The sequence below is a fragment of the Pseudorasbora parva genome, chromosome 22 (assembly GCF_024679245.1).
Source record: "Pseudorasbora parva isolate DD20220531a chromosome 22, ASM2467924v1, whole genome shotgun sequence".
NCBI classification, from domain to species: domain Eukaryota; kingdom Metazoa; phylum Chordata; class Actinopteri; order Cypriniformes; family Gobionidae; genus Pseudorasbora; species Pseudorasbora parva.
Window position 1 is genome coordinate 30,068,741 of NC_090193.1, and position 22,057 is coordinate 30,090,797.

General features: G+C 36.4%; 1 protein-coding gene and 1 long non-coding RNA gene across 2 annotated transcripts in view; one reads left to right on the forward strand and one right to left on the reverse strand.

The window, feature by feature from the left end:
• Window positions 1–22,057, forward strand: part of cacna1ab (calcium channel, voltage-dependent, P/Q type, alpha 1A subunit, b) — a 162,040-nt gene that overhangs the window by 98,340 nt on the left and 41,643 nt on the right. Inside the window, 14 exon segments of the mRNA XM_067432376.1 lie at window positions 7,002–7,013; window positions 8,965–9,064; window positions 9,196–9,356; window positions 9,993–10,130; window positions 10,233–10,434; window positions 12,587–12,751; window positions 12,836–12,946; window positions 13,285–13,368; window positions 16,181–16,297; window positions 17,909–17,974; window positions 18,163–18,254; window positions 18,730–18,880; window positions 19,022–19,149; window positions 21,755–21,851. Coding sequence (XP_067288477.1) covers window positions 7,002–7,013; window positions 8,965–9,064; window positions 9,196–9,356; window positions 9,993–10,130; window positions 10,233–10,434; window positions 12,587–12,751; window positions 12,836–12,946; window positions 13,285–13,368; window positions 16,181–16,297; window positions 17,909–17,974; window positions 18,163–18,254; window positions 18,730–18,880; window positions 19,022–19,149; window positions 21,755–21,851 — 1,624 coding nt within the window.
• On the reverse strand, window positions 47–1,941 carry LOC137058877 (uncharacterized). Its single transcript, XR_010900874.1, has 2 exons — window positions 138–1,941; window positions 47–107 (listed from the first exon to the last, which is right to left on the reverse strand). It is a non-coding gene; the product is annotated as an uncharacterized lncRNA (long non-coding RNA).

Consider the following 22,057-nt stretch of genomic DNA (forward strand, 5'->3'; position numbering starts at 1 on the left):
TCCTGTCAGCACTACATGCTCTTTTTCTCAGCTCTCTTGTTTCTCATGTCACTTACATTCAGTCTCACTCAATCAGCCACAAATATGAAGGTCTTTCTTTACACACACTCACACAAATACTCGCTTTCTGTCAAGACCGGCCTGTCTGCCTCTATATTCTCTCTGTCACCAATGAGCTCTCCCAGCTTTCTTCTTGGCCAGACCCCCATTTCTTTCGCATTCAACTCCTACCATTAGTTCTGTGATGCACACAAACTTCTGCCCTCCATTATACTGTGTCCGACACTTCTATTTGTCCGTCTGTCTTTCGTCCCCCACCATTCATCCTGTATATCATCTCATATTCTGTCCTTCCTCCTGGTGCTAAAACAACTTTTCTTTATTTCCTTCTTTAACCGACATTCAATCAATTCATAAACTTTAGATTATCTGAAACAACTCCAGTCAAAACCAACAAACGCAAAATGGGATCTTAATGAAATTACAAATGGAGCAAATGGAGAATTTTCTCAAATCTCAGAAATATTTTTCAAAATTTTCTCCTAATGTCCGCACTAATCTGACATGTGAGTTTCAAACGAGATCTTTACATTGTTCTGAGGAAAACAACTCCAAAAATCCAAAAATACCACACTTGGATATTTCCATATTAAAACATTTCTCATTAAATTATTCTAAGTGCAAATTATGTGGCCTGTAATATCCACATTTATTGTACAGCACATTCTTTTTATGTCATTTCAAACTGTCATTTGTGATTTTTTTATTTCTTAAAAATAAGTTTAGGATAAATATCTGAGACTAAGGTATACTGACAATGCAAAACTAAAAAACATTTTACTTTCAAATAAATCTAAATTACTTTCAGTAATATAGCTATTTATTTATTAGTGCTAGGGAAAAATCTATCGTGATTAATGGCATCCAGAATACATTTTTAGTTTTAAATACATTTAATTTATATATTTTTCTATATTAAAGAGATGATATAGAAGAGCTATTTCAAGCTCTACCATGATATGTCATTTACAGAATTGGGTAAACATAAGCCAAATGTTTGTTTTGTTGGAGTATCAGGGCTCTTTTCCATTTGTCATTACTCCACCAACCAAGTATTCACCATAACCTTGTCCCCTCAAACTTTCCCCCTGCTGAGAAGGGTAGTTTTGAGCCCTTTGGGGCCCTGTGGGGGTGAGGGGTCTCCAGGCACCTGTAGCCCTTTAGTGCCCAGGCGGTTTCCATGTCTGGATCAGCGAGAGCCCGTCCTGCCACAGGTACTCTGGTTTCTTTCCTTTGCACGGCCTGGGGGAGCAGCAGCCTGGGGATATAAAGAGAGTGGTTGAAGAATAAAGCTGAACCCCAGAGCGGGAAGATCAGCTAGTCACTAAGAAAGGAGAGCAAGTGAACTACTAATGGGGCTTTGAGCGTGGAATGATTTTTACTCTTGTTTAGCATTTTTTTTTATTATTCTTGTAAGTGTCTGTTGTGCATGTATGATCTAGTACATCCTCCTCACCCTTATAGGCCAGATGTGTGTATACAAGAAAAAATGTGTAAGATTATGTGGTGGATTGCTGGGTGTCATAAATGGCATAACACTAGTCTTTGTGGCAGTAAAAGTATAGAAAAAGTGTAAATAATAATAGGAAAACAAAATAGGTAAGTAAATAAAAATCTTGTGAATAGTTTCAGACCTTTTTTTATTTTAATATAGGCATCTATTTGTTGATTTTGTGTGATTGCATGTGCTTACATTATTGCATGTTCATATTCAGTTCAAATTATATTTCGGGCTGCGCATTTAGCCAATATCATAACATGTGACCTTACTAGAAATAATCACCTTCAAATCACATGCTGCTCGTAAATCTGAAAAATCCATTTTAAATAGCAACTTACTAGCTAACCAAGAGCCTTTTGAAATTGTCTTAAAGGGTTAGTTCACCCAAAAATGAAAATTCTGTCATTAATTACTTAACGACCCTCATGACGTTCCAAACCAGTAAGTTCATCTTCGGAACCCAAATTATGATATTTTTGATGAAATCCGAGAGCTCTCACACCCCTCCATAGACAGCAATGTAATTACACTTTAAAGGCCCAGAAAAGGTGGCAAGGACCACCAAGGCGTCTCACCCCTTTCAAAGCGCTACTGCAGAATGGCGGCTTACCATTGGCCGATGATGTTCATTCTGAGCACGACACATGCGTGCGATGCTGACGCAGGAGCTAGCCAATGGTGAGCCGCCGTTCTGCCGTAGAGATTTGAAAGCACTGCACTGTATTCACACCGTAAAACTGAGTAGGAGACTGGTCGTTATGTTGTTTGTTTTTTGTGAACAAAAAATATTTTTGTTGCTTCATAAGATTAAGGTTGAACCACTGGAGTCACGTGGACCTTTAAAGTATTGAATACATTGCTATCTATGAAGAGGTCTGAGAGTTCTTGGATTTCATTAAAAATATCTTAATTTGTGTTCCGAAGATGAACTTACTGGTTTGGAATGACGTTAAGGGGTTGTTAAGTAATTAATGGCAGAATTTTCATTTTTGGGTTAACTAACCCTTTAAGTTGTCATTTGCTTTACTGTTTGTCAAACTGTTTTGTCATTGTTAACACTTTGCTATCCAAAAACCTTTACAAGCAACATTGGCCCCAACAAGCAATAAAAATCAGGGACTGAGGAAGGTGGACATGATTATTTACATCAGTCAAACTATCAGCATACATGCACTGGCCTCAAATTTAATATGCAGATTTGAGATTGAAGCTAATTATTGTATTAATACTTATTAATACTAATGCTTTCTCTTTATAAAAGTGTATCACTGTTTCCACAAAAATATTAATAAGAAATGTTTCTTGAGCACCAAATCAGCGGATTAGAATTTGTCTGGCTATCACCACACCAAGCTCAATCTTTTAACATTGAACATTGGTCTGGGGAGTCTGCTCTGTATTTTCTACTGCACAAGAGGCATGATCAACGAGCATAACTCAAATGATTCTGTATGCAATTGGATAGTCCTTCAACCAATCAGACAACACAAGAGGCATGATCAACGGGCAACAGCCCATCATTTCTCTATCCGTCATCGTGTTAAAATCCGCCAATAGCGTTCCAGGTGGATAAGCCAGTCTGTGATTGGTTCCTGCAAATGTGTAACAGAAGCAGTAGAAATTAATGTACAGGTTTCCAGCCTGAGCTGCAGGGCTAAATCAAATCGCCGGCAGATCAGGCTGGGTTTACGCAGTCTATATTAGAATGTGATAGCCAGTTTTTTCTGCCTATATTTACTGAAATATTTGCCAAGAGAAGGCACATGGTATGCTGATATGGATTAGCAGAATGCCTGTAGTGAAACCTATCAGACCATACAGTGTGTTCAAATACACATGGCCTGATATGTTTAAATGCTGCTTTGAGTTTAAAAAAATCACTCCACACGTAATGCCCAGTTTTCATTCACCTCCCCTTACCCTAATCTAAATGAACCCCTTCCACCCTATCAGCCCTGTTTCTGTCCTGTCTCTTCCTGTTCTCATTCCCCAAAACAATTCTTCCCCATCCAATCCTCCTTACCTTTCCTTTCCTCTCCTCTCCTCTTCTCTCCTCTTCTTTCCTTTCTTTTCCTTTCCCCACCTCTCCTCTTCTTTCCTTTCCCCTCCTCGTCTGTCCTCTCCTCTCCTCTCCATCAGCACTAAGCTGCCTTGGAAAGACTCCAGCTGTCAAGCTGTTTATCATTTGGGCCTCCATTTGTTGAGTCTGACAAAGTGAGTGAAAAAGAGAGACTGCAAGAGATGTGAAGAGATAGAGAGAACAAGATATATAGAAGGATATGGCAAAGGAATACAAGAAAAGAAGACTCCAGGTTGACAGTTGCATCTCATTCCCAATTGGTGTTTTTGGTCATCTTCTGTTCTTCATCTCATTCTCTCTCTCACACTCACACACATGTGAAATGAAAGGTTATACCCTTTCATATATATGATTATTTACTCACTGCCATGCTGTTCCAAACCTATATGTTGTTGTTTTTTCAATATGCCTGTTTCAATATTTTAAAAAAAATGTATAGGTTTGATAGAACATAAGGGTGAATAAATAATAACAAAATGTTATTTGTGAGTGAACTATTGCTTTAAGTCTTGTTCTCTCCACTAAATAATGCTTTTAAAATGGATGCATTCTGGGTATAGGCATGGTCATATGACACACAAGCATCTCTGATTACCCAGAATACCTTGGTTTGGTGGAGGAAAGGCTTACCCTTGTGTTATAGTCTCACAATAAGAGCAAAACGACTCAACAAATGTTTATGCTTTTGGCACCTTCATTTTTATAATAAAGATGAAGTCATTACAAATACCTGCAAAGCATGTAAACAAATAGGTGCTGTAAGTTTGGGTTGTTAAAGTGCAGTTGTGGATTATATGTGCTGCTTGAAAGTCACTCAAAGAAATACCGTCCCACAATGCCACCTTGAGGCGAATGCACTGTGGCGGCCATTTTGGCTCCACTGCAGTCAGTTATAGATTCCACCTCCATTCTGGCTCCAGTGTCTGATACAGTGTGCTGATTCAAGGCTAAGGTGGCAAGAATCTCCCCCTGCTCTCAGAGTTGGCATGGCAGTGGGAGGATTCTCTCCTACTGCAGTGGGTTGTCCTAATCTATAAGTGTGACAAGTTCTTCCTCAGTTATTGATTCGGACAGGCCCAGAGTAAAGACCTGCCAAATATCTGGCAGGGCAGTGCTTAATTTGAGGCGGATCCTGTTCCTGAGAATGTCAGATTTTAGATTTTTGCATTCCGGCATTTGTTTTTAAACGATCTGGCATGAATAAATGCATTATTGTGACGTCCGGGTTATAGTGTGTCCGGGTGAAAGACAGCGAGACAGAGCGAACGTGAGTTAATGCAGATATATTTGGAGGTTTTGTCATTGGCCCTCAGCATATAGACTATATTCTTCTCTCAAAGGTTGGTGCTTACTGCATATTTTCTTGCATGCAGTAAAGCATACAGTTTGGTGAGAGTGTATATACCAGATTAATTATTCTAATAAAAATAAGTTAATATTGCCAAATTGTCAAAACTTTCAAGCATATTTGTATTTTCCATATCCATGAGTAAAGCTGATGGTGTTTCTGATCAAATGAGATCCCAAAGTAACTGCTAAAACTAATAAGATCAGTCGGAATCAGAAATCGATGTAATGGAAGAGGGAACGTTGTCATCGGGGAGAGAATATCACCGATCAACTGAATGATTTTTGGTCTAAACGTAGCTGTATATGTGACAAAATAATACACTAGGCTGTAGTTATGGCCATGCAGTCTTACAGTTGTATGTTCCGGGAAAACTGAAACTATATGGTTAGTGTCACAGCGCCTTCTAATTGTTGATCTGGCAATTACTCATTTACAAATTAAGCACTGTAGCTGGGGTTAGTATATGAGAATGATTCATTCAATACAGCAAAGAGCAGCCATGTGTGTGTGTGTGTGTGTGTGTGTGTGTGTGTGTGTGGCAATTGCGAGCATGAGTTAATCCATAATAAAGCAGCTAAATTTGATCAACAGATCAATAATATTTATAATAAAATATATTATTATATATGTATTATTATAATATAATCCTATAACGTAGAAACGTAGAAACGTTTTCAGGATTATATTATTATAATTTTTTTAAAGTTATATATATATATAACTTTTTTTTCCCTCAAGGGCAAAACAAGGCAAATATTATTATCACTGTACACTACAAGCTTGCATCCAACAAATTTCAGTAACACTTTAGAATAATGGTCATTAGTTATTATATAGTTACTAGTAACTAACTAACATGAACTAACGAGCAGTACATGTGTAACTGTATTTGTTCTTCATTGTTAACATTAGTTAATACAAATACAGCTGTTCATGGGTTGTTCATGTTAGTTCACAGTGCTAATGTTAACAAGATTTTAATAATGTGTTAGTAAATGTTGAAATTATCATTAACAAAGATAAATAAATGCTTTAATAAGTGCAGTTCATTATTAGTTCATGTTAACTACTGTAGTTAACTAATGTTAACTTATGACCATTATTCTAAAGTGTTACCTAAATTTCTAGAGGATATAGATCAGACCTTCCAGTTGAGCTTGTTTATGAAATGAACAGATAGATATGATCTTATCTTAGAACTGTACACTACTTACATTTATCAGATCTCTCAACAGCTTCTTTCTAACGTTTTTAGGATTTTTATCAGAATTTTAAGACTGATTGACCCTTAGCTAATCCCTGCATCCAACATTACTGACAAAAGCAACTGTTGCTGACTAAAATGCGCGTATGGTGGAAATTTTTGTTTGATAGTTTTACCCATCATTTTACAGACATTATTAAACAAATAAACATATATAGGTGAATTTCATGAAAATCTCCAATTCACTCCTATGGGACGTTCTGCAAAGCTTCTGTAAGCAGATAAAAGTAACCAAGTAGGCAGCGCTTGGCAAAGGGTCAATTATTTGTGACTATACATATTTTTTTGGAATACATTACCTAAAAACGCACTAAGCAAAGTTTTAATATTGATAACTTGGAGGGGATATCAAAAAAAAGCACCAATTCAGGTGTATTTGTCAACCGTGATCAATTTTGCTATATTTTTTATTAACTTGTCAAAAGTCCTATTATAGGTTTAAAACATTGCTTGGTGTGTCTTTAATTTAGATTGACTTGGTCTGCAGTTTGAAATATCTAAACACGGGGGCTTTCAACTCTTTTAATCATTCGCCTGAGTTTTTTGTTTGGTCCTTTTTCTCTGTCTGTCTGTCTCTCATATTGATGTTGTTCCTCTGCTAGACCACTCCCAGTATCTTGTTTCTTTTTCTGTCTCTCTTTCTCTTTTTCTGTGTGGTGTGTGTATTCCTCTCTTTTCTGTCTCTTTCTCTCTTCCGCTGTCTGTCTCTGACCCTCTCTTATGTCTACGCCTTGGTGATCAACAGGAGCCTCTCTCGGTAAAAGTCTCCCCTCTTTATTGTCGCACGGCTACCGTCCAGCTCACGCGATGGCTTCTCTCTCTTTCTTTCTTTTTCCCTTCCCGAACATCCCTCCTCCTCCCTTCCTCTTTGCTCATCCACTCTGGTTCTCTCCATTCCACTGCTTGTTTTATTCTGCCGTGACTTTGGTTATAACGGGTCCATCTGTGGACCTAAACGTCTGAACACAAAGTTACAGAAGAGATCATACTTTTGTACACTGCTTACGGTACTGCACACCTTTCTCTGAGCACAGTCTGGAGCGAGTAATTGAATATCGGTACCTGGAACTTTTCCAGTGCTCTGACTCAATCAATCTGCCGTGAGCTGGCCCGTCTTCAGCTGGGACTTTCCTGAAAGTTCATAGTTAAAGACAGCTGCCTTGGCCGCTTGATTGAAGATTTCTCCTCTCTTTCTGTTTGGGACCTGTGTAAATACTTAAAAAATACCTCTGCCACATTCACAGAGCTTGGCTCAATAAGGATTCATGCTTGATGGCTAACTCTGTCTACACTGGGTGCAAGATCACTAACATTATAATTAACTAGACTAGTCTACTCTACTTTTTGTTCACTTTTTGTACTCAAGCCACTTTTTTATCTGTGTAAAATAAAATATATTTTTTAAATGTTATATTTAAACTTACACAAAAACAAATATTTAAACACTTTAAAACAAATATTAAATGCTATTGTTTTACTATGAATATAATTAGTTATATATAGTGCTGTCAAATCAATTAATTGTAATTAATCGTATCTAACATAAAAGTTTGTTTATATAATATGTGTGTGTACATACATAAACAGACACACACACACACACACACACACGCACGCACGCACGCACGCACGCACACACACATATATATATATATAAACCAACTTTTATGTTAGATATAAATCGTGATTTGACAGCACTAACTATATACAGTATTTAAATAAACTCATCATTAACCTCATTATATAACTTTTTATAATTGTATTTGTTTGTTTTTATTTATTTACTAAGCATTCATTTACTTTTATACATTTTTATAATATTTTTATTCCCCCTGGTTTCTTTGAGCAATTATGTAGGCCTAATTATTTTTATCACCTTGATCTTACAGCTGATTGGTCCATATATGTGATCTGAATATTTTAAGATATTTAACTTTGACGCTTTCCAGTGTAGACAGAATATGGCACAATAATCAAGCTTGCCAGTCAAAAATTCTTCAAAATGGCTAGTATATTTTCTTGTAAAAATCCAAATGTGCTTTGGTGGCAGGAAGTTTGGTGACAGTTTTTCCTTTTGTTTCCCTTATTTGTTTGAATGCAATGAAATGTCCTTGTAACTTGTCTTTGTCTCCTGGTTTGAGCTTCCTCAAGTTCTTCTAGGGACAAGATACAGTTGGACTCAAGTCCGCTAGCCTTCTGCATCTCAGTAAACCCTCAGTCTTGTCATGTTACCTACAATTAACACAAACAGCCTCCATATCCCAGACCTCCATTCCCTTGTCTGCTCTAACACAGCTAAAAACAAAAAAAAAGAAAGAAAGAGGTTTGGCTGGGCATTGCACCAGAAAATGCCTGACAGTTTTGATACTTACTTGAATGTGTTATGATTTTGGAATGTCCAGAGAAGGCAACAAGTAGACCGAAAACCATCGGTGGTTGTGAATCTGAAGGCCTGTGACAACTTGCTTGAAGACAAAAAAATAAAAAAATGATTCCTCAAGAAATTAGTATACAACATGATACACACTACAGTATTAACATTTGCATGGTGATATTGAAACTATCTTCTACATTAAGAGTAAAATGGAAGCTAAAAGAATGGTCTAAAAGTGAAAGGTGATGGAGAAAGTCTTTCAAAATGTCCTTATCACTCTTTCGGTCTCATCGTACATCATGTTGATGTCCTGTTGTTTGCTTCCACTCCACAGGGGGAGCAGTAAGGGAAAAGACATCAGTGTCATCAAGTCTCTGAGGGTCCTAAGGGTGCTACGTCCACTCAAGACCATCAAACGTCTTCCTAAACTAAAAGTACAGTCAAAGTGACACACATAGAGTACACTTACACAGCTGCGACACGTTATCACATCAGCCTATTTCCCCATGTTTTGTTAGTTATATTATTGCACTATACTGATTTCATTAATGTCTCTTTCTCCCAGGCGGTGTTTGACTGTGTAGTAAACTCTTTAAAGAACGTGTTGAACATCCTCATTGTCTACATGCTGTTCATGTTCATCTTCGCTGTGGTGGCCGTGCAGCTTTTTAAGGGACGATTCTTCTACTGTACCGACGAGTCCAAAGAGTTTGCCCGTGACTGCAGGTAAGGAGAGACGACATGCATTTTGGCATGCAACAGTTTTTCAAAAGTGACATGAATTTGGCGACATGGTCCACAACAATACTCTTAAAGGAAGTTCATGTAAGATTGTGGCCAAAACTGGTACTGCAATCACTTTCAAATGACTGTAGAGCGGTGTATCCCCTCTTCCCCTCCCCCTGACTTGAGGTTGCCAGATAGGCTGCAGGATCCACAGGAATGTTTGTAGCTGCAGCTGTGGTAACTAGAGCAGATCTGGCAACCCGGGTGCCAAAACACTACTGACTTCGTGATTGGTTGAGAGGTGTAGGGTGGAGCTTCAGGCCAAAACACAACATGTCAACATCAACATCAGCTGAGGGCTGATACTATTAGCATCCACACCAATGCATAATAACAGTCTATTTGATATAAGCATGTCATTTGCCACTTAAATGTTTGAGTTCTTTAAAGTTAGGAAATAGTTTTTATCTTTCATCAGCTGGAAAAAATAATATTCTGAAAGTGGTTCCAACAATATTGTTCCTCTGTGCCGTCCCTCTTATAGAACCGTTATAGAATAAGAATGATTACTAAAACTTTATCATTATAGTTATCATCCGTTGTGTGAATGGGCCTTCATGTGTATTTGTGTTTCAGGGGCGAGTATTTGGTATATGAGCGTAACGAGGTCAAATCGCAGAAGCGGGAGTGGAAGAAGTACGATTTCCACTACGACAACGTGCTTTGGGCCCTGCTTACTCTCTTTACTGTGTCCACTGGAGAGGGATGGCCACAGTGAGTTGATATTCATTCACAAACGAGCACTTTTGTGTCACCTTTGGTGGCTTATTATCTCTCCTTTTGAGTCATCGCCTCTTCTTTTCTTGCCTCTTTCAGGGTGTTGAAGCACTCGGTGGACTCCACTTATGAGAACCAGGGCCCGAGCCCGGGGTACCGGATGGAAATGTCCATCTTTTACGTGGTGTACTTCGTTGTCTTCCCCTTCTTCTTCGTAAACATCTTTGTAGCTCTCATCATCATCACTTTCCAGGAGCAAGGAGACAAGATGATGGAGGACTACAGCCTCGAAAAGAATGAGGTACTTGCTACTTTATTCACATGACATATGGTTTAATATGTTTTTAGTATAAACTTTGATGAACTTTCCAGTGTACTTAAGCTTTTTGGCTCTATACATACAAGTTTCCTGGTCAAAAAATCCATATGAAATGGAACGTGCGATAACATTGTTTAATATTGCGATGACGATATGACTTGCGATAAATATTCAAATGTGAATGTTAGCTATACTGTTCCCATGTCTTAGTGCTTTAATAGGTTCTTTGCGAACATAGAACCTAAACATTGAATAGCATATACCTACTGAATAAAGAAATCCAATAGATAATAAAAAATAAAATAAAAATATTGAACTAATTGCACATAAATGAGGGACGGCACAAGCTCAACTGCCGCTCTAGTCAAAACACCGTCACTCACTCGCAATTAAAGATGATCTTTGAGATGCATGTAAAAGACTAGAGATTTTGTTCATTGATAAAATTGCAATAAAATGAAAGCTTACAGAAGCATGTTTGCATATTTTGGATTGGAAATGGAATGCATATTTTTGTTCATTTACATTTATTTTCTTTGGCATCTAGTTATTTATTTGTAATAAACACTTTAAGTGGCCCATTAAAAGTATTATTTATATGTTGAATTATCCTATGTTTTTAAAACCAACATGAGGTCATATTGTGACCAGTTCGGTGTGCATAAAGAGCGGTAATATTTAATGCCTTTCTGAAGATTCCGTTAATTTCTAAAGCTCATTCCGTTCAGCGCTCAACCCAGAATGCCTTTTGTGACATGCTGGTTCGAAAATAGGCACATCTGAAATATGTAGCTAGGGCTGCCCCCAACTAAAGTCTTTTTCCCCCCTATTAGTTGTTCTTTTAAGCCGTTGTTCACACGGCGTGGTGCCTCCAATGTCATTGTCTGCTATATTTTACTCAACAAAAACATCTCTCTTTGAATAAAAATGTGGGGAAAATAGCTCTTATAATTAAATAAATAAATAAATAAATAAATAGAAATAAAAATGGCCATAACTGTAATGTGTCTCACTACTACAATCCTTAAGGACTCATAAAACCAGCAAAAAAATATCTGCCCTCTTGAAGTTGGCACCACTGTTTGGCATGTTTTACACAGTAGGCTGCCTGTGTTTGTAATGTGTCATTTCTCCTAAATCCAAAATAATTCCATATAACTGAAGTTTCCTCACTCTTCTTTCCTTCCTCCGCCATCGTATTTACTAACGGCACAGTGTCGCAACTAAATTGACACCTCACAAATCAATCTGAGCGTAGCTGACACTTCCTGGGGCTTCACCTGATTGGGCAAATAGTATGAATGGGCCAGCTATGTCTTCAGGGCTAAACATGATAGGTCAAAAGTTTATTAGGCTATTTGTCACATTAAAAACGATTTTCCTTTATTCATCGTGTCAGGCTGTCAGTTGCGATGTGTTCATCGCGCGAGTTCATATTGCGATGACGATGAAAATTCGATGTATTGTTCAGCCCTAGTGCTCAATAACCTAGTGCGTATAATACATAAAAGATCTCTAAGTGTTACATAATGTATTTCACGTGATATCTTACCTGTTTTTCCCAGATACATGGAGAAAACAATGGGAAAATAACAAGTATGAATGAAATGCAAGATGACAAAACAAAAATGGTACAAGTAAAAATAGTCACAGTTAGAACAACGCTAGCAAAAGGTTTGCTTAAACTAGCGCAGAGAAAACAGTGAAGACACACAAGTTAATGATGATTGACAGTGACAATGGCCGATAGCGTTCTTCGAGGAATAATCCTGAGTAAACAAGAGTAAAATAACAGAGTAAAAGAGATAGAAAAGGCGGGAAGGCCATCTGCTCTTTTCTAGATTTTGCAATAAAATTCCATAGATGAGACTTGAATAATTACACCATTAGAAAACTTTTCATGTATATTAAACTGTTTCTGCGGCATAAGCATCTCTCTTCAATTGAGCTGTTTGCATTTGTGCACTCACATTTTTTTATTTTTAACCTCATGCTAATGTAAAAGAAAAAAAAGCTATTAGCATTAGTCGGTTTTACTGCTGCACAGTTTTACTTTTCACTTGTCTTTTCACTGCAACAAACATGCAACGTGAGATGCTTCTTTCACAGTTTTTTGTTGTTCTGTGTCTTCTAGAGAGCCTGTATTGATTTTGCTATAAATGCCAAACCTCTAACGCGCCACATGCCTCAGAACAAGCAAAGCTTTCAGTACCGAATGTGGCAATTTGTGGTGTCGCCTCCGTTTGAGTACAGTATCATGGCTCTCATTGCGCTCAACACAATCGTCCTTATGATGAAGGTACGATCTTCTTCCTCCTCCACTAGTGTCAATATTGTCTGTGCATCCATCAGGGTCTAAATTTTCTTTACTGTATGTTTCCAGTACTATGGGGCCTCCGACGCATATGATAAAGTCCTGAAGAACCTGAATATCGTGTTCACGACACTCTTCTTCATGGAGTGTGTTCTGAAAATCATTGCCTTTGGTGTCAAAGTAAGTCTGGCTGATCGCATTCATACATCCTTTTCTTCCTAGCATTACTCATCACACAATCTAAAGATATCATCCATTATTAATTCATATATCCTGGTACTTATTTAGACCTGAGATATTTATGGAACATGTTTCTTCTCCTTACCCCTTCGAAAAATGTGTTTGGGAAAAAACAAACATCTGATGCACTTGTCTGCCTGTCTCCATGGTGACAGACATTTGATTGGCTACACTTCTTAAATAGTCTTGTCATAGCAGGATTGGGTAATACGGGTCCTCGCTCCAATAAAAATCTGACATGATTGGTTAACACACACTCTCCTTTTGTTTCTCTGCAGAATTATTTCCGAGACGCTTGGAATATTTTTGATTTTGTGTCCGTTATCGGCAGCATCACAGATATTTTAGTGACAGAGTTTGGGGTAAGTGCGCTTTTGGACAAGTTTAGAAAACAAATACAGATTGCATCTTGATTCATTTTGGAATTGAAATGACAGATGTGAATATATCCATTTGTACATAAATACTCATTTTAATCCCAGTAAATGCATATTTTACAATCACTCCCCTTTCTTGTGACTGTAAAAAGTTGCATTCCCACACACATACTGAATATACAGCATGTGTTTAGTATATCAGCCTATTATTATAGTGCTTAATGAGGAAGGTTTAAATTTGTCTTAACTTGTCAGCAAATTGTTAACTTTTATCTACTTGAATATTTACCCGTTCAGTCTTCCACTTCATGTGTTCATGCTATTGCTAAGTGTTGTGTGTATTTGTACTGGGTTGTGTGTGTGAATGTCAGTGTTTGAGTGTTTATTTGTGCTGGTGTTGTTTCCTCTCTGTGCTTTTTGGGTGCTCTGTCTATAAAAACGAGACAGACACTTTACTCTGTGTTAAACTTAAGTTTGTGGGCTCTCCCAGTGGCCATACATTACACAATATGGATTATTATTCGAACTTTCCACAGTGTTATTTTAGTATTATTTATATACTATTACAGTATTTATGCATATTTTGAATTACATTTTTATTTGAATATTTATTTTTGCTTTAATGTTAAAGTTTTAGTAATTGTATTATGTAATTATGTAATTTTTCTGTTTCTATTTTAATATTTCTATTTAGCTGTATTTTTTAATTTCAGTTTACGTTATAATTTTAGTTTTAGTAATGTTAATGCTTTTACTAAAACTTATTACATGTAGTTGCCAAGACAATATTTATATATATACCTCAATGTTTTTCACTTTACAGTTTTTGTTTAGTTTTTTATTAGATATTTCATCATTTAATTAATAACATATGTAATTTTAGCTTTATTTCAATTAGCAAAAACTTTTCAATAAAATCAATTTAATTAACAATAACAAAACTGCCCCTGGGGCACCTAGCATTGTATTTGTAACAAAAAGATTTTTAGGTCATAATCTTCATATTTTACTGTCTGGTCAAATCAGTCAAATTCGGTCTGGCCACTGGAACAGCCTTGATAGTGAATCAATGCCCACCGTATCTGTGTTTGATTAATCAGCCTGTTGACTGTATCCATAACGACTTATTCCTGTTTTATCTTTTTACATGCTTTCTTTGTTCCTCTGATTTGTTGGCGATAAACCCATCCAATCCAAAACAAACAAAAAATGCACTATGAAACTCTCATATCTTCCATCTCATATGTACCCATCCAAACCCCTCACACACTCATCTATGCATCCATCTACTGCAACAACACATAGAATCTGGTTGGTTTGTAATTTCTCTCAGCTTCTATTGCATCCATTACCCAAAATGCCTCGCTCTTCCATCCCTTCCTTCTTCAAAGCATGTGCTTCCAGTATGATGACCCTCCCAACTCCAAATATGGACTATTGGACAGCTGCTCACGTTAACGTTCATATTCTCTATTTGCAATCAAAAAAGCTCATACAAAATAGGACTAGTTTACTATTTATATTGTGATAGATTTTTCCACACAGCAATCATTTTGTAGAATGGGATAACTCTATTGTGATATGTACTATTACTTATTAAAGTGATCATACTGTCCACTCTAATAAAAAAATACATATATATTAAACCATATATGGGCCAATATCTAGTGAATTAACTGACATTGACATAGTTGATTGACCTAAATGTATTTACAAGAGGTTGAAGACAAACTTCAGTAGATGACTCTTGCTCATATTGACTTGTAGTTCTCATCTACCTGGTTACCCAGTGACCAATGAGAGCACTAGTTTTTGTGTGTTTGCTCATAAAAATGCCTTTACACTTGCACAGTTAGTCACAATCGTTTCCATATCATCTCTGAATGCCATGCACTTTAGCAAAAGCTGCATGATGATTTTTCTTTCATTACCTTATTTCCTCCCTCATTTCCCCAACTCGTCCGCCTGTTCTGCACTACTGTAGTTCCTCCTATGCATCTCACTCATTGAAATATGTGTATGCTGGAATGGTGGATTGATCCTCAATAACCTGTCCACACAGTTCAGACTCTCTATTATGTATTGTACCAAGTCTAAACACAACATTTTGCTGGCTGATTATATCAAATGTACTTAAAATACCACACTGAAATTGTTATTTTTTAAGTCTTCTAAAATGCAAAGAAAAGACATTTGGCATGCATTTTGTGTGGATTGGACCATTGAGAATTACATGACCAACGCAGCCAATCCCCATTGGCTAATGTTGTTGGTATTCTATTCCTTATGCCTGAATTTGCTAAGGCCTAAATATTATAATATTATTGCATCGGGCTGCTTCCATAATGTGGCTTGCCTGTCTCAACAGATCAGTGCATTTGATTAAAAAAAGTTTATGCTTTAATATATGATTGGATGATGACTGTTACAGTTTAGTGTTTTTTTTAGCACCTTCTGAATTAATTTGATAAATGATTTTCTTGTTTTGTTTCCTTTTTTATGTGAATCCCATTTTAAGTTTATTTTATTCATTACTTTATATACATTTATATACAAAAATATTTGTATAGCTTACATATTACTTTAACCCAGTCTTTTCTTCTAAATTATTATTTTTTATTTATTTTAATAAAATAAAAAATCTTATCAAGTAAACTGATTGTGATTTTTTTCTTCTTCACTTTACCTCACACCTCTCTACTATACCTTCTGCCTGTCTCTTTCACATTCTCCCTGTTCTTCTGGAACATTCTCCTCTGTCTCCGTTTCTACATTCATCTCAATCTAATCTCCACAGAATAACTTCATAAACCTGAGTTTTCTGAGACTCTTCCGAGCAGCACGTCTCATTAAGCTCTTGAGGCAGGGCGAGACCATTCGCATTCTGCTTTGGACCTTCGTTCAGTCATTTAAGGTACAAAAAACACACCAATTCCCATGCCAAAACCAAATCCAATGAGACTTAGGATCAAGACTTAAGATACAATATATGCAAACCTTTGTTTGCGCCAAAACCTTTACACTGATTATGATGTTAAATTTCATGCACTCTGTTTCAGTTAAAAAAGAGACTATTTTTCTACTTGAGAAGTATTATATTACCTACGTAGAAAAATGCTGCACGTTATAGCCTTACTCCAAAATTAATTAAATTCATTGTTTTTTTCCCCTTAATTCTACAAACAATACCCCATAATGACAATGTGAAAGAAGTTTGTTTGAAGTCTTTGCAAATTTATTCAAAAAATAAAAAATCACGTACTTAAGAATTCCCACCCTTTGCTAAGACACTCAAAATTGAGCTCAAGTGCATCCTATTTTTCTGATTACCTGACAACGTCTCTCTCTGCTAATATTGGAGCTGTGGATTTTTGGCCAGGTCCACAATAATACGTTTTAGCTTGAAAACGCATATTTTTCTCTCTGTTTTGGCCTTCCGTCTACACTATGAGTGTTTTACTTTTAAGTCAACGAAGACTTAGCTTTTTGAAAACGCTCTCCAAAGCTGATAAATTTGAAAACGCTGTCTTCGCATTGTAGTGTGGACTGTGAAGACGGAGTAATTAAAAAAAAAAAAAAAACACGCATGTTTAGTCATGTGATGCATATTGTACCAATATATATGCATCTTCACACAGTTGCTTAAATATGTTACTTTGCACACATCTCAGTCCTAACAAGGATGAAATAAAATGTACTTGCATTTGCTTTCCTGTGGCAAAATACGAGTGGAGTTTTAGACCAATAATGGTTGACCGAGTGTGACCTGGATGCATCAGTGAATGGTTATATATTTTGCTAAATAAAAGGATCCTGCCAGAAGAATTGTGTGATAACTTTATGATGTCTGTATCATCTCAGTGAAGTTGTATGTATGCGCATTAAGTTGATGTTAGCATTTACTGACTTTTCAGTGTGGATGAGAAACTTTTAAAACACACGTTAGTGTGGATGGAGAGCATTTTAAAACGAAAACTCCGTTTTCAAATTTATCAGATTAATGTAGACGTAGCCTTTGTTACCAAGAAATACTGTATATGCTAGAACTTTTCAGTTTCTAAGAACAGTGTTGATAGTACATTTCTGAGCTACTGAAATGTGTCTTTTACAATAAGTTGTTTAAAATGTGCATTCACCTGATCAATATTGATTATCTAGATGGTATAATCAATAAATAAATAAATTGTAGAGCACTCTCGAAGTATACATTTATTTGTCATTTTAACTGTTGGAAACAGAGGGTAAACATGGACTTCAAAGATTTCTTATCCTGTTGCATCATCTATAGGCCATGATCAGCAACAAGTCAACATCAAGCTTAAAGGGACAGTTACCGCAAAAATGAAAATTCTGTCATTAATTACTCACCCTCATGTCCTTCCAAATGTTCATTTTTGGGTGAAATATCCTTGAAATATCATGGCCGAGCATTAAGTTCGACTAGTCTCTGCAACCCCTAGCACAGACTTAGCCAACCGTCAAAATTCTGTCTTCCTACTTTCATGCTGTTTCTGTCTTTTTACAGGCTCTGCCATATGTGTGCCTGCTCATTGCAATTCTGTTCTTCATCTATGCCATCATTGGCATGCAGGTAACAACTGTTCTGTTTAAAATGAGCTCTAACATCACTGGGTTTTACTAAATAAAGACAAAAATTAAACCTAAATAAGCCATCTGTCAATCAACACATATATGAGTGGTATAAGGTTATCTAGGATATCAAATGTGTGAACTTTGCGATGTGTGCAGAAGTTTTATATTTGCTCTGTGATGCTTTAGTTGTTTGGAAACTTAAAACTGGATGCTGATTCAGCGATCGACGAGCACAACAACTTCCAAACCTTCATCATGGCGCTAATGCTCCTCTTCAGGTCCATCTTGTGTCTTTACCAGCATTATTTTAGTATTACTGTTAGAGTATTTATTCATATTTTGATTTAGCTTGTTGTTTTTCCATTTTAAGTTTTGCTTAAGTTATAGTTTAAGTTATATAAGTTTTTGTTTTATAGTGCATTTGTCATTTTTCCTTTTAGATTTAATTCATTTTTATTTTAGTAATTTTAGAATTAAACCTTTAAATTTTGTTTCGGGGAAAAAGATCTGCATATATTGTTTCACACCAAAACCTTTACGTTTTAGTAATTTTATCTACTTTTGGCATTTCATTTATATATATATATATATATATATATATATATTTCTGTTTAGCTTTAATTTGTTTTTTATTTTGTTAGTTGTTTTCTAGTTTTAAGTGTTTGTTCGTTTTTCCTACTAATAGCATTTTGTTTTATTTAAAATTTTACTTTCAATTTTTTAATATCATGTATGTGTATGTTTTGGTAACAGGAGTGCCACTGGCGAGGCATGGCATGAGATCATGCTGGCATGTCTCGGAGGAAAGGAATGTGATGAAAATTCTGGGAACAAAGAGCCAGAGTGCGGAAGCAACTTTGCCTATGTCTACTTTGTTTCTTTCATCTTCCTCTGTTCTTTCCTGGTGAGAACAACTTCCTCTCTTCTTTACTCCTTCCTTTACCTTAATCTCACTTTTTAACATTTCACTTTTTGTCTCAGAGATCCATCTGTTTTTATTTTTCGCTTCAATAAAAAAGTCTTACTTGTCTGTTTATGTGTTTAGATGCTGAATCTCTTCGTCGCTGTCATCATGGATAACTTTGAGTACTTGACCAGGGACTCCTCCATCCTGGGACCACATCATTTGGATGAGTATGTCAGGATATGGGCAGAGTACGACCCAGCAGCCTGGTGAGTTGCATGCACAACCTTTTTCTATCTCACACAACAAAAACACATTTTAAAGATGATCATAATTCTTTAGACCAGTGGTTCTCAAACCTGTCCTGGAGGACCACCAGCCCTGCACATTTTATTTGTCTCCCAATATCTGACACACCCATTTCAGATCTTGCAGTCTCTACTAATGAGCTCATGAGTTGAATCAGGTGTGTTAGATGAGGGAGACATACAAAATGTGCAGGACTAGTGGTCCTCCAGGACAGGTTTGAGAACCACTTCTTTAGACGATCATGCAACCGTTGATTTTTAATTGTAAATCCTAAATCAGTTGCAACGCATATAACATTTTTTTTAAAAGGAAACATGCTTCCTGCAAGCTAACAAACACTGTAACATTCTAAAGATTATTTTTTCACCGATATTTTTATGTACACACAAACTAACTTAAAAACTAACCATTCTTCTCCATAGCTCTTATGTCTTTTGTTACTGAAAACATCCCCAGAACGTCCCACAACACTGGCCATGGTCACTCAAGATAATGCCCTTTTCACAAATAGTGGATCTTAAACTCTCAAAATGCCCAATATTTGTTTTTATATCCCTCTTATCCCATCCTAGGGCTGATGTGACCATAGCAGTCTGATTTCATGTGACACATGTAGATGAGCCCAATTGTACCAACTCCACAAACTCTGTCTACCCAGTCAGTAGTGTCTCCCACTTTCCCCCATCCCAGTGCTTGCCTCATCCTCAAGTGCTGTTCTGCAGGAGCCTATGGAGATGGTCTGAATGTAGGGATTCCTTATCCCAGCTCGGAGAGACCCTTTTAACCCTGTTAATAATGCACCATACAAAGATAATTGAGAAAATAAAGGTTTTTGAGCCAGGGTTGGTCACCAATCAGAATTGAGTTAACTAAAAAAAAAATGTATTCCAGATCACTTCCTGAATTTTTATAGAATTTAAGTTCAGAAGAAGAAGATGTAGAATTCCAAATTGAACGTAAAGTAAAACTGAAATTACTTAAAATTGAAATACATTCATAATTCAACAAATATAAAGTAGAAAAGCGAGACAAAATTGAATTCCGGATTTAGAAAGCCCTGTTTGAAAGTTTGAAGGTTTATAGACCTTATGGATTGGATGGATGGATGGATAGATGGATGGATGGATGGATGGATGGCAAATTCCTCTTTCTGTCATTCCAATTCAAACTCCAATTCAGTTTTGTGTAGAATGTGGCCAGTTCAATTCAAATTCAACCTCATGAACTGAAAGGGACCCAGTTCTTCAATTCTGCATTTTACACAATTATGATTTGAACAAATGATTTCAGTATTAAGAAACCATACGTTTTTACTACAGTATCGTTTTGGATTTAAAAAAAAACAATTAAAAAAAAAACATAAAAGTGCAACTATTTTAAGGAAAAATCTGCTCAAGAAGAAAAAAAATGTGTATAAGTACTTTAAAAGAGTTGAACGTGAGACCCTGTGCATGGCAGATTCTGACTTCACAATGACTTAATTCTCCCATCTTTATGGCTCAGGTGTGCATGGCAAACATCTTCACAGACAAGCTGTCGCAGCTTATTTCTGTACTTGCCACTGCATACAAACGTTAACAAAATACACCTCATGTATTTTGCCTGGTAAAGCCCACGTAGGTGTCACTGTATGCAGTTCAATTAAGTCATTGGACTCGTAAAGATGAGAGAGCCTCTCATGTGCACGGTCATAACGGTGGATTCGTTTACTCCGCACCATAATGGGGGGAGGATTCAGAACAGCACTAAAGATCATTCAAGGACAGCTTTACCAATTTTGTGTTGTTGTTTTTTCAAGATTGTATCTGGTGATTTCACTCACATGCATAGCTGGGCTTTAGTGCACTGGATTTTGACATGCATTAAAATCTTGGCTACAGTAACCCTCGCAATCATGTTTAAATTTATCCAAGACAATGGCCCCTTTTCACATTTCAAGGTTTTTATTATGGAAATAAATAGCATAAATTGTATTTAGAGGTATTTTTGTTTTATATATATATATATATATATATATATATATATATATATATATATATATATATATATATATATATATATATATATATATATATATATATGTACAGTAAAGGTCAGAATTATTGGCATCCTTGGTAAATATATTCAAAGAAGTCTGTAATAATGAATCTGCATTGTTTGTCCCTTGGATCTTTCATTCAAAAAACAAAAAAAACAAAGCTAATTGTGGAATCTAATATTGTGGAAGTTCATCATCAAAGTCTTGTGAAAAGTGTCCATTCCAGGGAGATTGCAGTCGTTCATAACTTTGTATGATTTGAACATGTCTGTTAGCTTAAAATCGGTTGGGCTGTCCTTGAAATGATCTGGTTTTCTATTGGTTTGAGGCAGTGGAACAACTTCACTGGGTTTGGTCTGTGATTTGTCAATGGATATGTGTGCTTTTATTCTCTTGTTCTTTGTGCTCCTCTTCTTGTTTCACAATTTTTTCTTCTTCCTCTCCAACTCCTCTTTGGCTCTCTGGCTCTTTTTTCTCTCTTTTCCTGTGTGTGCCCCCTCTCTAACCTCCCTGTATTCTTCTTGCAGCGGGCGCATTCATTATAAGGATATGTACAGTTTATTGCGGGTTATCGACCCCCCGCTGGGCTTAGGCAAGAAATGTCCTCATAGGGTGGCCTGCAAGGTTTGGATCCTACTAAACAAAAAACTTAAGCACCTGCTCGCATTGAAGACTGGAATGAATGTTGCTTTTCTTTTTTTATGTTTTCTTTTTTTAAGTTTTTTTTTATTCCACAGTTTTTCTTCTTTTTCTTGAAATTCATTTTTGTTATTTTGTTTTCCATCTCTGTATGCATTCTGATATGACAAATGAGAATGTGCAGGACAATG